Below are 20,388 nucleotides of genomic sequence, written 5' to 3'. Positions count from 1 at the left end.
GAGGTCAAAGAGGTACTTTGCTGGGCAGCTACTGTTACGCCGTAAAGCCGGGCAGGGCTCTTCTCAGGAGAACAACAACATAGCAGTCAGCACTCTTGTTTGCTTGGATTCAGTTTTGTTTACCTTGTTTTTTTTGCGGGATTGTTTACCTTGTTTCGATGGCCTTTTCTCTGTGGAGAATGGTGAAGGCATATATTCATGTTCCATCACTATGCATGGATAATCTCTGGTTTTAAATGATCTGCTTGCGACTTTGCGAGTCTTGGGGTTATATATGCATTGTTTTGATGGTTGGATCATATATATGGATGTGGACTGAATCTATGTTTAGCTTACACCGATGCAACTGGGTTTCTACCGCACCCATGTTCAGTTTCAGGCTCAGTAGTTGGCAGTTTCTTTTACTACAATATCAAAGTTTGTCCTGCCATTCCCAAAGACAAAAGTTTGTTCTATTCTGTGGCCACTGAGAGAGAATCATACTGTCAACTTACCTAGACTTCCGCTCAAGATCCCATGAAGATAAAAAAGTGTGCTTCTGAAGCGTCTTTCATTAAAGAAATACCTTTTTTTTGCTTTTAACGATTCAGTCTGTCCAACTGAGAACATCTGCAAAGGGCAGCCACATCAACAGCAGCTAAGCATGAACAATCTCCAACAGCCGACAAGAATATAAATGTAATAACTATATATATATATATATTCAGAAGTAGCCATCTAAAGTTTTTTTTTTAGAAAAGGAGGATGACCCCCGGCCTCTGCATCTGGGAGATGCATACGGCCACTTTATTGATTATTCTCGAGGACCTTACAAAGTATTACAACAATGTGCCTGAATCCACCATCTTGGCAACATATGCCGTTACTCCTATCCAAAATGATGAAGGGGTGCTAGCTGGGCCACTACCCAGACCACTCACCTAAATCTAACATCAAAAGCCGGAAGCCGAAACTCATTCGGAAGCCCCAGCCGAGCCACATACCGGGTCTAGGGCACAATCCGGTCAGACGCACTCGTGTGTCGTCGCCGCCATCTTCCATAGGTCTTCAGATCATATTGAGGCTTCTACCTTGTCTGGCCACTCTGCCATCGACGTCACCATGACGCCAGACAGCAACCTCCTCCTGCGCGAGCCCATCTCTGCGCATCGGACGCCGAGTCTCCACAGCGCCATGCCATCGATCTCCGCTGCCATCAATGTGTGAGATGAAACACCGCTCCACCATCCCTTCAGCCAGCCCTTGCTCCAAGACGATGCCCCCAGAAGGGAAAGCGATAGAACACCATCATCATCCGATCCGGAAGACACAGATCTGGGGTTTCCCCCTGAGCATCCCGAACCTGATGGCGCAGACTGCCGACGATGCCTCGACCATCGGTAGTAGCTCCACCAGACGAGCGTCGCCTACGTCGCCGCAGCCTCCAAGATGAAGCTGACCAGAATGCATATGTCGACACCGAACCTCCGCCACTTCCACCGCCGCTTGAGAAGCCCCCGAGCAACGCCTTCAGGAAGGAGCACGCCACCGTGGTGTCGTCGTCGCTTGGAACAGGGGGGTCTGAGGTTTTCACCTGAGCTCCTGGGAGGGGTGGAAGGAGGAGGTCCTCTCCGAAACCTCCAACGAGGGAAGCAACACCCAAAGGCACTGCCATCAGACTGGCCGCCACGCCGGCCAAGAGATTCCCCCAGAACCCTTCCAGCCACCGGATCTGCAAGGCCAGCACCCAAAAACGGTGACCGAAGCCACCAAGGGCCGGATTTGCTGCAGATCTGAGTAGATCGGGGTCGAGGATGCACATCACCATGGCCATCAACATCCAGCGAGGAACCGCCGCCGCAGCCGAAGCCCACCACCTCCCCGCCATCCACATGGCCAGGGAAGTGGCCCACCTGTCCACGCCGGCGCCGCCTGCCGCCAAGCTGCGTCGCGTGCCATCCGCCATGGCCGCCGCCATGGATCCGAGCCGCAGGCGGGCCGCCAGCCGCGGTGCCCCGCGGGAGAGGAGAGCCGCGCCACGGGGGGAAGGCCCCGCCGCCGCCGCCATGACGCGGGCTTCGCCCGATGGTGGCCTCCGGCGGCGGCGAGGGATTAGCTGGAGAAGGGGGGCCCGGCAGCGGCACGGTTGGGGGCTGCCGCCTGTGTCGCCTACCCTAGGCGACGCGGGGGCCGGGCGAGTAGCCATCTAAAGTAGGCATCGACTATATAAAGTATAAACGGATCGAATGAATAATGTATAGTACTCCCTCCGTTTCAAAATAGATGACTCAACTTTGTACTAACTTTAGTACAAAGTTGGGTCATCTATTATGGAATGGAGGGAGTACATAATAATCTACCACTACATCAAAGGACAAATTCGAGGTGGTATTAAATTCTTATGTGTTCGTCTGCTAGAAAAAAAAGGCATTTTCAAAATTTCATACGTGGGCCACGCGTTGTGACCCAGCGAAGCCAACACATTTATTTTTCTGCTCACATAGATGGAAAATCTATTTTCCACACTAGGCGACAAATAGTCGGAGCTTTGCATAGGACAATCAATAATGGGCTGCCCATTTTTCTTTGTTTCTGTGTTTTACTTCTTTCTTTCTCCTTATCTATCTCTTTTTTACATTCCAAGTTTATTTTTCATATAGAATTTAATTCATAAACTCAAAGTTCTCAAAAAAACTTTCAGAATTTTAGTTAAAAATCAAATTATAGAAAATGTTCAGAACTCCAAAGTTTTGTTTTTATTTTGAAAAATATTCAGAACTTGAAAAACGTTTTCCATTTTTTGAAAAGTGTTTTTTTCAAAATTGTTCAAGATTTATAAAAAGAAAATGGTATTTTAAAAAATGCTCCAAATTCGAAAAATATTCTTCTTTTAGTGAAATTTTCACAATTCAAAATAATGTTAAAAGATACACATTTTCGAAAAAAAATTGTGAATTTTCAACACATGTTCCCGTTCTAAAAAAAATGTTCACAAATTCAAACAATGGTAATGTTTTTATAAAAAAAAGTTGGTGTTTTAAAAGATGTTCCCGTTTCAAATTTTGTTTGAGTTTTTTTCGAAAGTGTACATAATTTTCAAAAAACTTTCCAGGATTTAAAAAAGGTTCATGTTTCCTACAATATTCAGAAACGGCATACCTTTAAATCTTGTTAATTGAAAGGAAATGTAGATTGTTAATGGGCCTTCTCTGGCGTACGATGACGTAACAAAATTCTTAAATGCCCTCGACCAATGAATGGAAAAATAGCGATTGATTACTTCACACTCGGCGAAACCGAGAAGCTAAATGTTTTTTTTCACGTGCACATATGATTTTGCTTGCACATATAATTCTCACTAATTTTAAATGCATACCTTTTTTTCTTTCGTTGCAACGCACGGGCATATGTGATAGTGGAGACTAACTCTCCATGAGTACGTCACAACATACAGAACAAAGAAGCTAGTACAACCAGTACAAACCAAAAGGAACACTTTGAGATGAGGATAACAAAACAACACTAACAATAGGCGTACTTATATACACGTCTTGGCAAAGGAAGTGGAGCTGTTGAGGGCGAAGATTGCAGAAACTGGAGATGAAAGTGCACTGATCGAGGGGTTGACCAATGACACATGGGAGAGTTGAAATGCAAGGTGAGACCTTGAGAAACTGTGGAGGTGAGGTGTGGCCCCTGGAGGCCTGCTGCCTGAAGTAAATGAGGGAAAACTTTAAAATTGATGGAAGGAATGTTTGAATACATAAGAAATTTGAAAGATCAAAAAGTTGTGAAATAATCTCTTTGACCGTGAGCAGGTGAGGTCTTTACCTCCTGTTTCCATATGGTTGCAGATCTGGGCAAAAATCAAAGTATCCATTTGTAGCGGATATGGGCAATCTTTGGCCAGCTTTCGCCGTCAGGTGATTGGCAGCTCTTCTTCAAGAGTTCAGAATCCCACACGCTTAATGTGTAGAGGGAGGATGGCGAGTCTGGTAAAGATGAGATATTGGGGCATCCACCAATTTCTAGTCTCTTTAGACGCGAAAAGCATTTCAGATTTCCTGGAAAGGAACTGATTTCACAATTCATAAACGACAGGAATTAGCTCCAGAGATGAGAAATCTGCTGATTCTTCAAATGAAAAGGATTGCTCCTTGCATCCTTCAAGGGTTAGATGTCCTGGAACTGTAAAACCTTCAGCTGAGACTATGTGGTTGAACATTAAGAGGCTGCTAACATTTTTGGGAGAAAATTGAAACCGTGCGCATCCTTTTCATTGGAAGTGACGGGCGCTCGATATTGCCCGCCACCCGAAAGGGGTTTATGAGTGGCGAGCACATCCAATACACCTGCCACTGCTATGACAGTATTCCATCGACCCTCCCATACGCCATTCTGCGTACATATTTTCACATCATTTTAACCTAAAACTTTTTCTATGATTAGTACACAACATCGAAAAGCCCTATGCTCAAAATTTGCTACCTTTTGATTTGGTTTGTTATTTTCGAGACGTTAATTGGCTTTCCGGTAGGGATGAAAATGGAGTGGAAAGTTTCGCTTTTCCGGAGGAAAAACGGAAATGGAGAGGAAATATGAAAATGAAAATGGAAATTTGCAAAATGGGAATGGAAATGGAATTTTTAATGCGGAAACGGAAACAAAAACGGAATGTGTTTTCCGGTGGAACACATGTGGAAATGAAACTTTCTGTTTCCGTTAATATGAAATTTTCGTTTCTAATATAGGCCCACGGCTACTTTGTAGCCCAACTACCAAATAATACGCAATGACACAATGAGTAGAATGAGCAAAATGTATCATTTGAGTTCCAACTTTTACTACCACACACATACGTACCTAGACCCTATACGGAATTGTCATGTACTACTACAATACTACCCTGTGTTACCAACACAACCATATTATTTTGTAGCCATGTTAACAATTCCATCAATTTGTTTGTTTTTGTATGTATTTCTCCATGATTCAAGGGGGCTTTAAGTTCCGGTTAACACACAGTTTTGTTTCCGTGTCCGCTCTATATTCGCTCCGTGTTTGTTTCTGGTAGTATCCGTTTTCGTATTCATTTTCGGGGTTTCTGTATTCGTTTCCGCTTCTGCAAAAAAATATGAAAACAAATATGATAGCACCGTTTCCGCGCCGTTTTCATCCCTACTTTCCGGCAACTAAAAAGGGCATAAATCTTTGAGCATGTAAGCGAGCTCGGAAAGGGATGAAACTAGGCATGGTGTCATCATTGGACACCAGTAGGGTGTGGTAAAAATTTGACGATGTTACTGCAAAAACTTGATGCACCTCGTGTACAAACCTGACGCTGCCCCCCCCCCCCCCCCCCTAACCGATCAAACGAGCTATTCTAGGTGTAGTAAATATGATTTCCTTCAGAATTTTTAGAGCCTTTTGAATTTGAGACTACTCTTGGTTTACTATATACGATTTTCTTAGAATTTTTTTGGACTTAACGTATGTGTGGCGGGCGGCCATTGCCCGCCAGCTAACTTCTGAATATCTAGAATTTATTTTGGCACGTGTTACCATAATTTATGTGTGGCGGGCATAAGTTTGGCCCGCCACTGTTGCCCAAAATAGTTGTGGCGGGTACCTAGCATCACCCACTACTACTTTGAGGTTACATATAAGCCTTTTTCCAGTAGTGTCGACAGACAACGTGTCTGGCCTCGACCCAGTTGCATGTCCACTCTCGATACACAACTTGCTCGACCTAGTTGCATGTACAACATCGACATGCAACTCACTCGTGACCCGACCTACTTGCATGTCCACCATCGACACGCAGGTCACCCCCACAGGCAAACTCACAACTTTTTTAATATAAGATGAACATTTTTAAATATACATTCAAGATTTATTTATTATATGGTAAATTTGTATACACATTTAACATTTACTAATTTATGGTATGCTTTTCGTATACGGTTAACCCTTTTAAAATTTAAGATAAACTTTTCCTAATATACAACCTATTTTTTAAAATATCGAATAAAATATTTTAAACATGTACAATACATTTTCACCATATATTTTTTATTTTTCTAAATACTCTTCCATTAGTAAATATAAGATGTTCTAAATTTTTTCTGAATCAGAGGTATGTAGACATGTTTTAGTGTGTTTGTTCACCCATTTCAGTTCATATATAGCCCATATTAAAATATTTATAAAGGGAAGGAGTAGATTTTCAATCATTAGCTCTTTAGAAAAATAGTCGTTTTTGTGAAAAAGCAGCAACATGAAAAACGTAGAGAAAAAGCAAACAAAAATTGTGTAAGTTTATTTGTGCCCGATTATTTGTGCCCGATTGAAGAAAAGCATCATCTATTTAACGCCATGCTCATCTTTTTTTTTTGCCATGGATTGGCACATGCTTTTTACATGACGCTCACTGCGTTAGTTATATGGAGCGCTCAGCGATCAGGGCACGTTAATGCCCTATTCCATTTAGTGTCCTGTAAATTCTCAAAATAAAAGTAGCGTCTTGTTTTCCTGTAAATTCCATGTAGCTCCTATGGTTTTACTTTAGTTTTAAGTCGGTTTTACATTTCTTACAAAAACATGATTTTTTTAGAGATAAAATGTGCAGAATAATAATAGTTCAGCAAACATTTTTTAAAACTACATGAAAATTTCTAAAAATATATGAATATTTTAAAAATATATGCGAACATCCACATAAAAATGCATGCACACTTTTGTAAAAATATATTCAGCGTCTATTTTGAATTGTTTATCATGTACAAAGAAAATGTTCACCATGTTTTAATGAAGATTGGTAGGCTGAAAGACATGTTTATGGTGTAATAAAAGAGTCCAACGAGTTTCATAAAAAAGTTCATCATGTATTAGAAAATGTTCACCAGGATTGAATAAATGTTCATCGTGTCGTAAAATAATGCTCAGCCTGTATTGTCCATCATCTACTAAAATTGTCCACCATGTTTAAAAAATATTCACCATACATTGAAACATAATCACCGGAGTGTGGATGGTTCAGATCTTTTTCCTTTTAATTAACATGGGAGTTATTGTAAAGTGGGTAATTTATATAGACTACAACGTAAAAAAGGTGTAGGTGGTGCAAATTCACAGCAAGTTTTATACAGGATGCAACAAAACAACAGTGTGGACATACAAAAACAAAACAATCATTTTGAGAGTTTGAATAAAAATTGTCTACGTGAACATTAGATAGTCTAGTGTCTCCGCCTAAAGCAGTACATGGACCCCTCATGAACGATTTAGCAATGAACAAAAAAAAATCTAGTATTTAGACATGAGAATACCATGTACAAAATTTAGAAGCAATAAAAACGAAAATCCCATTCGGTGCTCGAGCTCATACGAGCCCGGTGAAAAGTACCATGATTTATAATAGAAAAAAAGTTCAAAAAATTCCTTTTTTTTGTGTTGCATGATGCTCTGTGCGTGAATTCCATGCAAAATTTTGTGTAGTTTAGACATACGAGGAGCTCGTGGCGAAAAATGCATTGGAGTGGAAACAATTTCTCCAAAGTAGGAAAGCCATTTGCAAGGGATGAAATCACAGTTCTTCTTCATGTTGGGAACAATTGACCTGGATAATGAATTAAATAATGATCTGTACTCTAGCCCATGCTAGATAATCCATTAAATTTTCTTACGTTACAATGGAGGGGCATTTTTACTAGTGATAAAAGGAAAACGAAATCAGCTAGTTGACTAGCGCTCCTTCGGGAGCCTCGCAACAATCACTTGTGGGTGGGCTGAGAGCGTGCCACTTGGCGCGATCTCAGCCGCTACCGTGTGTCGCGTCCTGGGCGCTCCCTTCGGAATTTTTAATATTTTTTCGCACGTGTTTTTGGCTTTTTAGATGTTTTTTTTTCATTTTTTTAACTTTCTGGTTTTCCACGGTCTTTATTAGCTTCTCAATTTTTTTCCCAAAAAAACACAATATTTTCTTCCTTCAAAGGCATGGTTTTGCTTCCGCAAGAGGCACGACCGGAAACGACACCCGGAAGGGAAAAAAGGTGCTCCCGCGGCCCGGTTTATTTCGTGAAAAAAAATAGTTTTTCAAAACCTATCAACATGGTATCTAGTTTTGAAAATCTCGACGCGAGGAATCCAATGGTGAAAATGGTTTGAGATTTGGACGCACGGTTTAAAAGATAAAACATTTTAAATAAATGGATCTATGAAAAAAGAGAAAACTCACATACAGCGAACCACTTGTTACAACCATTAGCAATCCGTATGGAAAAAAAGAAAACTCACATACAGCGCACCACTTGTTACAACCTAGAGAGATGGGGGTGACATTTGGAAGGAGTACTCCTCAATTAGCGATTTCGAAGGAAAAGGAAAAAGAAGAATACAAGAAACAATAGTTGTTGGTTCTTTGATGAGAAAAAAAAAGAGAGGAGAAACACAGTCCACAAACTGGTGCACCATGAAGAGGAGGCCCATCATCAAGGGAAGTATGGCATTCGTTGGGTCTTCTAGACTACATCAACGAGATGATGCAAGTGGATAGATCAGGTTCTATTATTCTGGAAGAAATATTACGTAAACCACAAGTCAGATCACCGGTAATGAATCAAGTGGGACTGAAGGAATCGATCCTTGTGGGAGCATGGTACATATGGTGGCAGCGGAGGGAGTTTGTCAAGGGGGAATATGTGGCCGATCCAACACGCACAGCTTTTTCAATCCAAGCGCTGACATGCAATTTTGGTCGAGCTAATAAATCTGAACTTCGTCAAACTGTCTGGACAAAGCCAGAAAGGAACAGCTACAAACTGAATGTCGACGCTACGTTTTCAGAAAATGGTACTGGTGGTGCAGGTGCTGTCTTGAGGAATGACAGAGGTGAGGCAATTGCTGGTGCTTGTTGGCCTTTATATAATATGTTTAATGCAGCGATGTCAGAAGCAACAGCTCTTCAGAGAGGATTAGCTCTAATCGAGGGTCTTCAGTGTGTGCCTGTTACTGTAGAATCAGATTCAATGGAACTCGTTGAATCTTTTAATGGTACAATCCAAGTTTGGTCTCCGTATGCAGCAGTACTAGCAGATTGCTTTCAAATTGCCTCTAGGATTGGATCAATATCGATGCATCATTGCAACCGGGAAGCAAATTATGTGGCGCACAATTTAGCAAGACATGCTTTTGTTACAGATTCTACTGTTTTTTGGGACGATGATCCCCCTGATTTTATTATTTCAGATGTAATGAATGATGTATCGTTATATAATTCGCAATAAAGTGCGCCATGAAGGCTTTCCCTAAAAAAAAAAGAGGAGGCCCATCAGGTATTGTCGTGCGCCGCGTGGCCCACCTCATCCTCGTCCAGTCGACCCGACCAGTCCGCCGGAACGGAGCTGATGGGCCTCAAAGCCGCCGTCTTTCTCTCCGTCCCCGCCGCCGTCACGCCGACAATCCGCCGCCACCACCTCTCCCCCTCCTCCTACATGGGCAGCAGGGCGTCCGCCTCCAGGATTTCAGCAGCGGTGATGGCCACGGCGGTGCAGCCGGCGGCAGGGTCGGCCAGGCGCTGCTCTCCATGGGCCCCTCCTCCGGCGGGGACCTCCTGCTCCGCCGCGGCGAGGCGCTGCCGCCCGCCGCGCCGGCCGGGCCCATCCTGGTCTGCACCCGCAACGACGACCTCGACGGCGTGCTGGACGCCACCCCCAAATCCCGTTGGAAAGGTGCCTTCTTTCAATCATTAGCACTAGGCACTAGCCATCTCTACCATCTAAATTGCTGAGCTGATGATGGAGCGGCTACCAGACCTGGTCTTCTTCCAGAACGGGATGCTGGAGCCGTGGCTGGAGAGCAAGGGACTCGCCGGCGCCAACCAGGTGCTCGCCTACTTCGCGGTCTCCAAGCTCGGCGAGCCCCCTGTCGACGGTATCACCGACGCCAACCCGGAGGGCCTCACTGCCGCCTTTGGCAACTGGGCCCCCGCCGTCGCCGCCAGGCTCCAAAACGGAGGCCTCACCTGCAAGGTCCATAGTTAGCTTCCATTGGATTTCAGCTTAAAATGTCCCAAACTTTCTGGCTTAGTACTACTCATACTCCTGACCAATGTCTGAAAAATACAATGCTCGTCTGTGAGATTTCTCAGGTGCTTGACAAGGACGCCTTCGAGAAGCAAATGCTAGAGAAGCTCATTTGGATTTCAGCCTTCATGCTCGTCGGAGCTCGGCATCCGGGGGCCACGGTTGGCGCGGTCGAGAAAGAGCACCGGTCCGAGGTAATTTCCTCTCCTACTTCATGAATGCCTTACATCTGTTTGAGACCCGAGCTATTTCGTTCCCTTAGTTCATAGGCCCCAAAATAATACTCCCTCCGTCCCAAAAATAAGTGTCTTAACTTTGTACTAACCTTAGTACAAAGTCATACTAAGCTTAAGACACTTATTTTGAGACTGAGGAAGTAGAAGAGTATGTCATCAAATTGTTGTGCAATAATATAGTAGTTTTTTTGCCCTTCACTTCCATTACAATAATAACAAGATGTTTTATTCAACAAAGCATTGTTTAGTTGCTGTTTGGAACTGTCTCTGTTAACTTTCCAGGGAAAAAGGACTACACGGGATCCATGTCTTTACCTAACCTCATCAATTTCTTGATAATACTCCAGGATTGAGCTTAACGACATCTGTCCCTAGAGCAACAGACACTCATTCTTCCAACAAGATCCATTTGCGTTTTTTTTTTACCTTTCGCAGGTATCCAACCTCATAGCTGAATTGGCATCAGCTGCGGCTGCAGAGTGGGGGCTTTCTTTCGATGAGGGCATGGAAGAAAGGCTATGTGCCTACTCCAGAGCCGTGGCACACTTCCCGACCGCCGTGAAAGAGGCAAGTCCTCCTACCTCCCCAATCTATGCGATGGAACCTGCACTTGTACTACATTGTCTTTAAAATTAGTAACACGTAAGCATTGCGACATAACAGTTCAAGTGGAGGAACGGTTGGTTCTACTCGCTCACTGAAAAGGCCCTCGCGCAAGGGAAGCCAGATCCATGCCCACTCCACACATCTTGGCTTAAGGAGATTAAGGTCATATAGAGAGTGAATTTTTGTTTCATGTGCACCCGGCGCGGTGCGGTCTTGGGTTAAAAGCTTGGAGCCGTTTTTGAAGTGGTTTGCTGTTGATGTTATGTATGGACTACAGAGTATAGAGAACTTTGCACATATATCTCTCCATGTAAGCCTATCGAAAATAACCTTATGTATGTGAAAGACAAGTGTTGTGTAATTTATATTATTGGCAGCAAGCTTTTATGCGGTGGAGAAAACAACTAACAGTGTTGCTGCATGGAGAACAGAGATGACAATACATCCTTCAGTTACAGTGTTTATGACTGGTGTTGTAGCAGCTGTTAGTGTTAAGCGTGTTTCTGGATATATCATCATAATGTGTCTGCTGTTGCTATTTGGAGAAGAACAGAGAAGACAGTACATCTAGAGTGTTTGTTCAGTTCAAATGATCAAGGTGTACTGCATGTTGCATGCAAAGTGATTGACAGGGAGGAGCAGGGTGCGCCAGTTAGAAGATGTGAACGGTGTCAGGGTGAGGGATATACCATCGAAGCACTTGTTAGCCTGCAGATTGTTGGGACCTGAAGCTGCAGGTAAATTTGGCCAAGTGTTTAATTTGTTCTCAGTCAATTCGTAGTTTTACGAATGTTCTCATGTTGATTCCATCTTCCGACTGGCTTAGAGGATGAAGATAAGGAACACAAAGCAGAGCTAGTAGATCAGACCATCCTCACTGCATAATCTGGTATCATTTTTCCTGTTACACATTAAGTCTCACTGCGGTAATTATTACTATTAGCACGATTCGTTGTGTCGTGATTCCCAAGTTCCTTGCATCTAGCATGTCAAAGTTCATTCTTTCATCCTCGAAATAAAAACGTAGTTTTTGTGATATGCCACTGATATCAATGATAATCAATACTGTGCACTTATTTAGAAAGCAATTAAGCTGATAGACCTAGCTGGTAGCAGTGTGGTAAGAAAAACCTTGATAAGTTAAACCCAGGTGAATGATTGTATGCCTGATCTGATATGCTTTTAAACTGTACCTGGGTACTAAACCCAAGTTACGTATACCACCCGAGTATCTTGACGCGCGCGCATAATATGCTGGATGGTCTGTTCCTGCAACCTTGTAGCTAAATGGGTAGCTCATGGTTCTGTGTAGCAGAATATGTTTAAATTTTCTGGGTGGGGGTACCCTTTTTTACTCTAAATAATCAACAGAAGTGCTCAAAAACCTGCATACATAACCCTGAACATTAATGCCTGTACGTACATGGTTGTGTTTTGGTGGGTCTGGTCCTTGTTGAGACTGGAATAAGCGACTCTTCAGAAGGCAAGTGTAGGGTAAATTTTATTGCACAAGTTAACTTGAGACTGGTTAAAAAAAAGATTGAACGATGTGCTGCCTTGCAGTGTCTGCGACAAGAGTGGAGGCCTCCTTTGCGGCTTAAATGGTCGGTATTCACTGGACTATAGATCTGTGGCGGTTAAATTTATGACTGCCTCTGTTTCTATTTGACAGCATTTCGGTGTTAGGTGGTACGCTCGGTTTTCATCATTTAACTCGTAAACTGAATTGCTCCGGTCCGGCCCTCCCATATATATGCTAGGCAAAGAGTGGCACAAACCCCACATAACGTTCCATGGGCCATAAGATTCTCAGTTTCGCTGTCCCAACCACCACCTCATCCCAGAACATGGTGCTTTCCTTTGCTTGTCTTCGTCGGTGGAAGTATGAATGGGATGCTTGGCTTGCTTCTCCCACACAGGAGATGCTTTGCTTTGCTTCTCTCCACTGTTGGGAGTGAGATATGCTTTGCTTTGCTTCGCTGGTGGGAGTGGGAGTGGGAATGGGATGCTTTGCTCCAGCTGCCAACTTTTGCCCCCATATCATCTTAACTGCTGCTGTGTAATTAACTATATGCGGGCAGCGTTGGATGGCCGCCTCCTGCATCCATGTCCGCGGACTGACCTCCCTGTCCATGGACGGATGCGGGAGGAAATTTGCGGGTCGGCGTTGGAGTTGCCCTTATGTGATTAACTAATTAGCTCGGGCAAGCGCAGCTGTTTGCCGCTGTCACAACGAAGTCGTCAAAAGTGTAGATAATGACTAGATGTGATGGTGGGGTCATGGCAATGAGCTGCATCCACTCACACTAGAAATGTGTGATCTTAGAGAATATGGTGATAAGACAGAGTTAAAAACTTGTTAAGCAGATTTGCTCTCCAACACCAGATCGTTCACTTTTGACAATGTGCACTGCTGTCCTGCTTTTTTATTTTCACTTACCTGGTGCACAACATGATTGAGTTGAATGTCCTCCTGATCTGAAGGAGCAGGAGGACATCCCGTCCATCTCAAAGGTTGGTGAGGTAATTCGATCGAGTTTAATTTTCGTCTCTTTATCCCGGCGACCGGAGTAAAATATGAAGGAGGCGCCGCCGCCGGCCACTGGCCAGTCTAGTAAGCAGAGAGGGTGGCCGTAGTGCCGCTGTCATTTGGCGTGCACACGAGGAAAAAGCATATATTGGCATCAAGGAAAAGTTAAGTCCAATCCAATTCGATACCCTCTTCAGTTCAGCTGCTTTGCTTTGTCAAATAATCTACTCCTCCATGGAAAAGGAAAAGAAGCTGCTTTGCTTTGCTTTGCTTGCTCCATCGATGGGAATGGGATGCTTTGCTTTGCTTGCTTCTCTCCACCTAATGCTTTACCCACCTCCGGCTGCCAACGAGTACCCGGTGGCATTACTTCCCAAATCCCAATCCCTCCAGGCTCCAGCTCTTCCCCAGCACCGCCATCGCCCCGGTCGCCGCTGCCGTCCGCTGATATTTGTCACCACCGACTGCTGTGCCGTGCAGTGCATCCCATCATTCTCAAAGGTTGGTGAGGTTGTGCTGTCCTTGAGGTAGTTAGTTAGTGTTCAAGATTTATTTGCTTGTCTCTGTCTACTACTTAAAACTCACTTTAATTTCCTCTAATTGTAATCACAGCAAGTTGACCAATGGCGATGGTGTTGGATGCTTTTGCATCCTACATCGGGGACTACCTCAAGCAGGTGGTACAGGATGAGCTCGGAACGATGTTGGGCGTCTCCAGAGAGATCAACAAGTTGGGCGACAAGCTCCTGGACCTCAAGAACTTCCTCGCCGACGCAGATAAGAGGAACATCACCGACGAGACTGTCAAAGTCTGGGTGGGTCAGCTCAAGCGCACCATGTACGAAGCTGCTGACATCCTCGACCTCTGCCAGCTCAAGGCCATGGAGAAGCGTGGGCCATCCTCTGTAGAAGCAGGGTGTTGCAATCCCTTGCTCTTCTGCTTGCGGAACCTCTTCCACGCTCGTGAGATCGGCACCCGCATCAAGGCGCTCAACCAGAGGCTTGATAACATCAAGCAGCGCAGCGCTGCTTTCAACTTCATCAATCTTGGGTCCTATGAGGATTGTCATAGCAGCAATGCCCATGCCTCTTGTCAGGGTAATCCTAGCCGGGAGACGGTAGGGGACTTTGACCGGTCAGCTGTGGTTGGAGACAAGATTGAAGAAGATACAAAAGCACTAGTGGCTCTGATTATGCGAAAGGGAAAGGAGGTCAATGATGACATCATGGTGTTCGCCATCGTAGGTGTCGGCGGGGTTGGCAAGACCACTCTCGCCCAGAAGGTCTTCAATGACGAGGCAATCCAGGGCGGGTTCATCAAAAAGATATGGTTGAGCGTCAACCAAAACTTCAGTGAGGTTGAGTTGCTTAAAAGAACCATCATCGGTGCCGATGGAAACGCCCAACTAGCTGGAAATGCAAAGGACGCGCTTCACCGAGCCCTAATGCAGGCCTTGAAGGACCACAAGACCTTCCTGGTAATGGATGATGTGTGGGACAAAGGAGCTTGGGAGGGTGTGCTAAAAATACCCTTTGCCAATGCTGCTGCTTCAGGCAGCCGTGTCCTCATCACAACTAGAGAAGGACGCGTTGCCCAAGGGGTGACAGCTATACAGCCCTACCACCACGTCGACACATTAGCACCCGATGACGCTTGGTCATTGCTCAAGAAGCAGGTCTGTACTTAATTAAATGCTAAATATCTTTCATTATCTCCATCTACTTATTATCAGTACTATGTAGTTAATTAAGAGAAATGTTAGGATGCTGCCAAATTAAAATGAGCCATTAATTACGTGTAATTCAGAGACATGTATGTACTATTGCCTCTTGGAGGTAAGAAGTTGTCAGTAATTTTGTAGGGCTAGGCATAAAGTATGTATGTTATATTTGAAAGCCATTGCACAAATCTTTGGTATGTAGGAGAAAGATAAGTAAATACATTAATACCATTTCTCTTTGACATGTACTTTCTGTACTTTGAGTATTTACATAGTCAATCACACCTTGACAAATGGATAGATACATCAACTAGTCTTCTTAAGAGGTAAAACTGAGCGCCTTAGAGGATCTTGGTACATAGTTAATTAACTTTATCGGTCCCTTCCATGATATGTTCGCAGGTACGCTCAAGTGAGATAGATGAAGACCACATCAATACGCTAATGGATATCGGACTGAAAATTATACAGAAATGTGGTTGTTTACCACTTGCTGTTAAAGTAATGGGAGGACTCTTGCGTGAAAGAGGGGGGCTCCGGCGTGACTGGCAGCAGGTTTTGGATGATTCTAAATGGTCAACAACTAAAATGCCCGATGAGCTCGACCACACAGTATACATAAGCTATGAATATATGCCTTCTTACCTGAAGCAATGCTTTCTGTACTACTCTCTTCTCCCTAAAAGTAGAAATTTTACTATAGATGAAGTTGTTGCAATGTGGATTAGTGAAGGATTTATTCACGGAAATTCTAATGATTTAGAAGAATTGGGAAAAAAATACTACAAGGATTTGGTATCTAGGAACCTCATAGAGCCTGATAAATCGTATGCTAATCTATGGGTTTGCAGCATGCATGATGTTGTGCGCTCATTTGCTCAGTATATGACTAAAGATGAAGCACTCATGGCTAAAGATGGAGATAATGATATTCTTGCTGAACTTAGTTCACAAAACTTTCTGCGGTTGTCCATAGAAACTGACCAATCACAATCAGGTGAACTTGATTGGAAATCTCTACAGGCACAACAATCAGTGAGAACATTGATCTCAACTATCCAGATTAAGATGATGCCTGGTGATTCATTGGTTAATTTTTCTAGTTTGCGGACTCTGCATATAGAATCTGCAGATATGGCTGTGCTGCTTGAATCGTTGCATCTGCTCAAGCACCTGAGATATCTAACACTAGTAAATGCTGGTATATCTGTACTTCCAGAAAACATTGGCAAGATGAAACTATTACAATTCCTTGACCTTGGTGGATGTACAAAATTGGTGAATCTTCCTGACAGCATTGTGAAGCTTGGCCAACTGAGGTTACTTTCACTTCCCCAAGCAAGTATGGTACCTAGAGGGTTTAGTGGTCTGACAAATATGAGGATACTAGATAAGTTTCGAGCCCACATGGTTGGTGATTGGTGCAGTTTGGACGAGTTGGGGCCTCTTTCCCAACTCAGGTTTCTTGAATTAGTTCAATTGGAGAATGTATCTGCTGCCTTGTTTGCTGCTAATGCTAGGCTCGGCGAGAAGATGCATCTTATCAGTCTAATCATGTACTGCACCAGTAAACTGGGAGATGATGGGTTGGTCAAAGAGAAGGAAGGTGTCTCTGAGGAAGAGCAGCAACGAATTGAGAAGGTTCTTGATAAGCTCTGCCCTCCACCTGGTGTAGAAGATCTTCATATCAGTGGGTATTTTGGCCGGCAACTCCTGAGCTGGATGATGTCCACATCAATGGTGCCCCTCAACAACTTGAAGACTATATTGTTTTATGATCTGGCTTGTTGCACACAACTTCCTAATGGGTTGTGCCAGCTCCCCAGTCTACAGGTTCTACAGGTCTGTCGTGCTCCATGCATCAAACATGTTGGGACTGGATTTTTGCAGGCGGCAGCAGCTTCATTTCCAAGGTTAAATGTATCGAAGTTGTTCGACATGGTGGTATGGGAGGAGTGGGAGTGGGAGGAGCAAGTACAAGCGATGCCCCATTTGGAGGAGCTTGTGCTCTGTGATTGCAAACTGAGGCATTTTCCTCTAGGCCTTGCCTCCAATGCAAGCTCTTTGAAAATATTAGGTCTACAACATGTCAAGCAGCTCAGCTACATTGAGAGCTTTCCTTCTGTTGTTGATCTTACAGTGATTGATTGCCCCGACCTGGAGAGGATCACCAGTCTCCCCAATCTGCAGAAGCTTGCCATCGCCAAGTGGCCAAAGTTGAAGGTGTTGGAGCGTATCGCTTCTCTCGAGAGTCTGGGCTTGGAGGATTACACCATGGAAGAACTCCCAGAATACATGCGAGACATAAAGGCAAGGCATCTGCAGTTATTCTGCAGGCTATGGTTGCTCTCTGCGATAGCAGCGGGACAATCTGGCACCGAGTGGGACAAGTTCAGCCAAGTGGAGCATGTCAAGGCATATGCACGTGATGGAGACAACCAAAGAAAATGGTACGTTTTGTACACGAGAGGAGACAACTGCAAGTTGGATTCAAATATCAGCAGCTCTACCGTATTTGAAGGTACATAAAATCAAACATACGTACAAGTTTTGTCTTAATTTGTTTGACCACTCTGATTTTGCCAGTTTATAAAATCTTTTGATTTTATCTCCTGCTTTTCATCCATATATACTGCATGATGACCGGATATATTCTGTACCTTCCTAGTGCATGTTGCTGAGTATTCGTCTTCTTACTTGTTCTTCTAGGTTTTCCTGAGTTTAACATATCTAGAGTATCATGTAACCAGTTTTGTGTTTTTCTTTCCATGCAGAAACCTTATCATCTTCTATTGTGGATGCACAAGGATTTGACTCTCTGTACAAAATGAGAAGAAGTACCTTCAGTTACGTCTGCGGCTTGGTGAGGATCTCATTTTTGGAAGATATGATGACAAGGGAGCCCACCTTTGTCGATGGGAGAGTGTTGTCTTTGCAAGACAGAGTAGCTGTCGCTCTGAGGATATTGAACTCTGGTGAGTCGCCGGTTATCGCTGGATCCTCTCTTGGTGTGAATGAGTCAACTGTCTCGCTGGTAACTCAGGTGTTTGTTGAGGCTATGTGGGACAGAGCAATGCACCACTGCAGCTGGCCTGGCTCCACTAAAATGGAGAAGATCAAGCACAAGTTCTACAAGATGCACGGCCTGCCAAACTGTTGTGGTGTTGTTCATACAGCTCACATCACGTTTGGATCACAAAACCCTAACCATGAGGAGAATGACGCTGTGCTAGTGCAAGCCGTTGTTGATCCAGATATGAGGATCACGGAGCTTTGGTTGGATGGTGATCTCTTGGGTTCCATTGAGAAATATGCTTGGTTGAATGGCGGTAAGGTGAAGTTATCAGATGGCTCGGAGGTTGGGGAATACATCATTGGTGATGCAGGATACCCTCTTCGTCCATGGCTCCTCACACCTTACCAGTTAGAAAATGGTCTCCCACTCTCAGAATCCAAAGTCGAGTTTAACAGGAGACACTCTGCAGCTACAGCCGTCGCGCCGAGGACGTTGGCAAGGTTAAAAGACACGTGGAAGTGCCTGCAGGGAAAAGGGTGGCATCCAGATAATGAACTTGAGATGCACTGGACAGTCGGTGCGTGCTGCATGTTGCATAACATAGTGATAGACTTGGAAGAGGACGAGGGTGCAAGCCTGCCGAGCGGTCAGGAGGACATTTACGTCGAGAAAGTGTGGAATGTAGCAGAGGAGGATGCTGTCAGGGTGAGGGATGCACTGTCCCAGAACTTGATCGGATCTGAAGGTAAAAGAACACAACTCTTAGTGTGTTAAATCGAGACAACTGTTAGTGTGCTATTTATATTTGGTTTATTTGTTTCCTCCTATTGATTCCATGTTAATTTCATCTGTTTGGACTTCAGTTCACACAATGGCTGCAGAGGAGGAACAAGCAGAAGTAGCAGCAGTTGCATCTGCAGGTTCAGGAGATGGAAACAAGGAAGAAGCACGCGCTAGCTAGGAAGGTGAGACCATATCGAATTGCCCTCTCCATTGGATCGGTTCTTTATTTCTCGATGCGAGGGCAGGGGGACAAGTCGCAGTCCTCTTCTTAGTTCCTACTCTGCATGTACTGTATTGGGTGGTTAATTAGCATCTCTGCGCCACTAGCTAGTAGTATGTCTGTACTTAGTGACAATGGGAAACCTCGATACAAGGCTGAAAGGAAATGAAGGGAGACTGGCCGGCCACTGGTAGTATCCTACTCCTCAGCTTGGTTCATTGTCAGACTGCTCAAGAGCAGGCCCTGGGGATGGAGCCCAAGGCTAAAATAGCGTTGGCAAGATTCATTCAGTCAATTGTAACCTGAGGTGGGTATTTTTTGCGATTCAGAAAACAACTACTCCTAGTAGTAATGTAACCTGAGGTGGGTATTTTTTGTGAACATAACGAGGTAGTGAGGGAGTCGTGTATGGGCAAGATTCATTCAGTCGATTGTAGCAGTTGGTAATTGATGTGTTGGCTGTCCCTCCCATTATGTCGCTGATGTTGTCACTGTTAACTCATTCGGAAGAAAGCTAATAAGCTGATTGACTGAATTGGATAATGAAGTTATTAGCAGATAGCTCTACACTGCTACTTTGTACCTTGATGATACACTCCTTAATAAACCAAGCTCAAGTCTCATGATCTAGTTTAAATCTACCTTGTTGTTAAATTCCTCCTGTTTGTGCTCATCCCACGTACGTACACCGTTTCCATTCCACAGCTGTAAAATTTCTTCAACTAATGGCCTTAGGTACACATCAATGTCGTTGCCGGGTTGCTTAGGGCCTTGGATGAGAACTGGCATCATAATGAACTTCCGCTTCATGCACATCCAAGGAGGAAGGTTATACATACATAGAGTCACGGGCCAGGTGCTGTGATTGCTGCTCTGCTCCCCGAAAGGATTAATGCCATCCGCGCTTAAAGCAAACCATACGTTCCTTGGCTCACTTGCAAACTCATCCCAGTACTTTCTCTCGATTTTTCTCCACTGCGACCCGTCAGCGGGTGCTCTCAACTTCTCGTCTTTCTTACGGTCCTCACTGTGCCATCGCATCAACTTGGCATGCTCTCCGTTTCCGAACAGACGTTTCAACCGTGGTATTATAGGAGCATACCACATCACCTTCGCAGGAACCCTCTTCCTGGGGGGCTCGCCGTCAACATCACCAGGGTCATCTCGTCTGATCTTATACCGTAATGCACCGCATACCGGGTGTCGGTGTCAAAA

At 44.3% G+C, this 20,388-nt stretch overlaps 1 protein-coding gene and 1 pseudogene across 4 annotated transcripts; both read left to right on the top strand.

Moving 5' to 3' along the window:
- The first annotated feature begins 9,292 nt into the window (after positions 1 to 9,292).
- Positions 9,293 to 11,311, top strand: LOC125521753 (uncharacterized; annotated as a pseudogene). The gene is made up of 5 exons (XR_015611077.1): positions 9,293 to 9,707; positions 9,790 to 10,007; positions 10,127 to 10,255; positions 10,733 to 10,864; positions 10,961 to 11,311. The product of XR_015611077.1 is annotated as an uncharacterized LOC125521753 (transcript).
- Positions 11,312 to 11,458: 147 nt separating this feature from the next.
- Positions 11,459 to 19,642, top strand: LOC125543935 (putative disease resistance protein RGA3). Of its 3 annotated transcripts, none has more exons than XM_087535869.1 (6): positions 11,459 to 11,640; positions 11,730 to 13,934; positions 14,046 to 15,109; positions 15,557 to 17,675; positions 17,929 to 18,915; positions 19,034 to 19,642. In XM_087535869.1, exons 3-6 carry the CDS (start codon positions 14,057 to 14,059, stop codon positions 19,129 to 19,131), a joined length of 4,257 nt encoding a protein of 1,418 aa, XP_087391995.1. In that variant the 5' UTR covers positions 11,459 to 11,640; positions 11,730 to 13,934; positions 14,046 to 14,056; the 3' UTR covers positions 19,132 to 19,642. The 3 variants fall into 3 exon arrangements, with proteins under 3 accessions (XP_087391995.1, XP_048563404.2, XP_087391997.1); XM_048707447.2 differs by having other exon boundaries at positions 11,730 to 13,960; XM_087535871.1 differs by having other exon boundaries at positions 11,459 to 13,934.
- Positions 19,643 to 20,388: the final 746 nt, after the last annotated feature.

The sequence above is a fragment of the Triticum urartu genome, chromosome 7A (genome assembly GCF_056163025.1).
Source record: "Triticum urartu cultivar PI428250 chromosome 7A, HENAU_Tu73, whole genome shotgun sequence".
Taxonomy (NCBI): Eukaryota; Viridiplantae; Streptophyta; class Magnoliopsida; order Poales; family Poaceae; genus Triticum; species Triticum urartu.
The sequence above is the reverse complement of the archived record's forward strand: the minus strand, read 5'-3'. Positions and strand labels throughout refer to the sequence as shown.

What these genes read in the sequence shown, in the direction of transcription:
- LOC125543935 (XM_087535869.1), top strand. Translation starts at nt 14,057, where the DNA reads ATGGCGATGGTGTTGGATGCTTTTGCATCCTACATCGGGGACTACCTC. An exon ending in GGTCATTGCTCAAGAAGCAG is followed by an intron (nt 15,110 to 15,556) that starts GTCTGTACTTAA and finishes ATATGTTCGCAG; the next exon opens with GTACGCTCAAGTGAGATAGA. An exon ending in GAACTTGATCGGATCTGAAG is followed by an intron (nt 18,916 to 19,033) that starts GTAAAAGAACAC and finishes TTTGGACTTCAG; the next exon opens with TTCACACAATGGCTGCAGAG.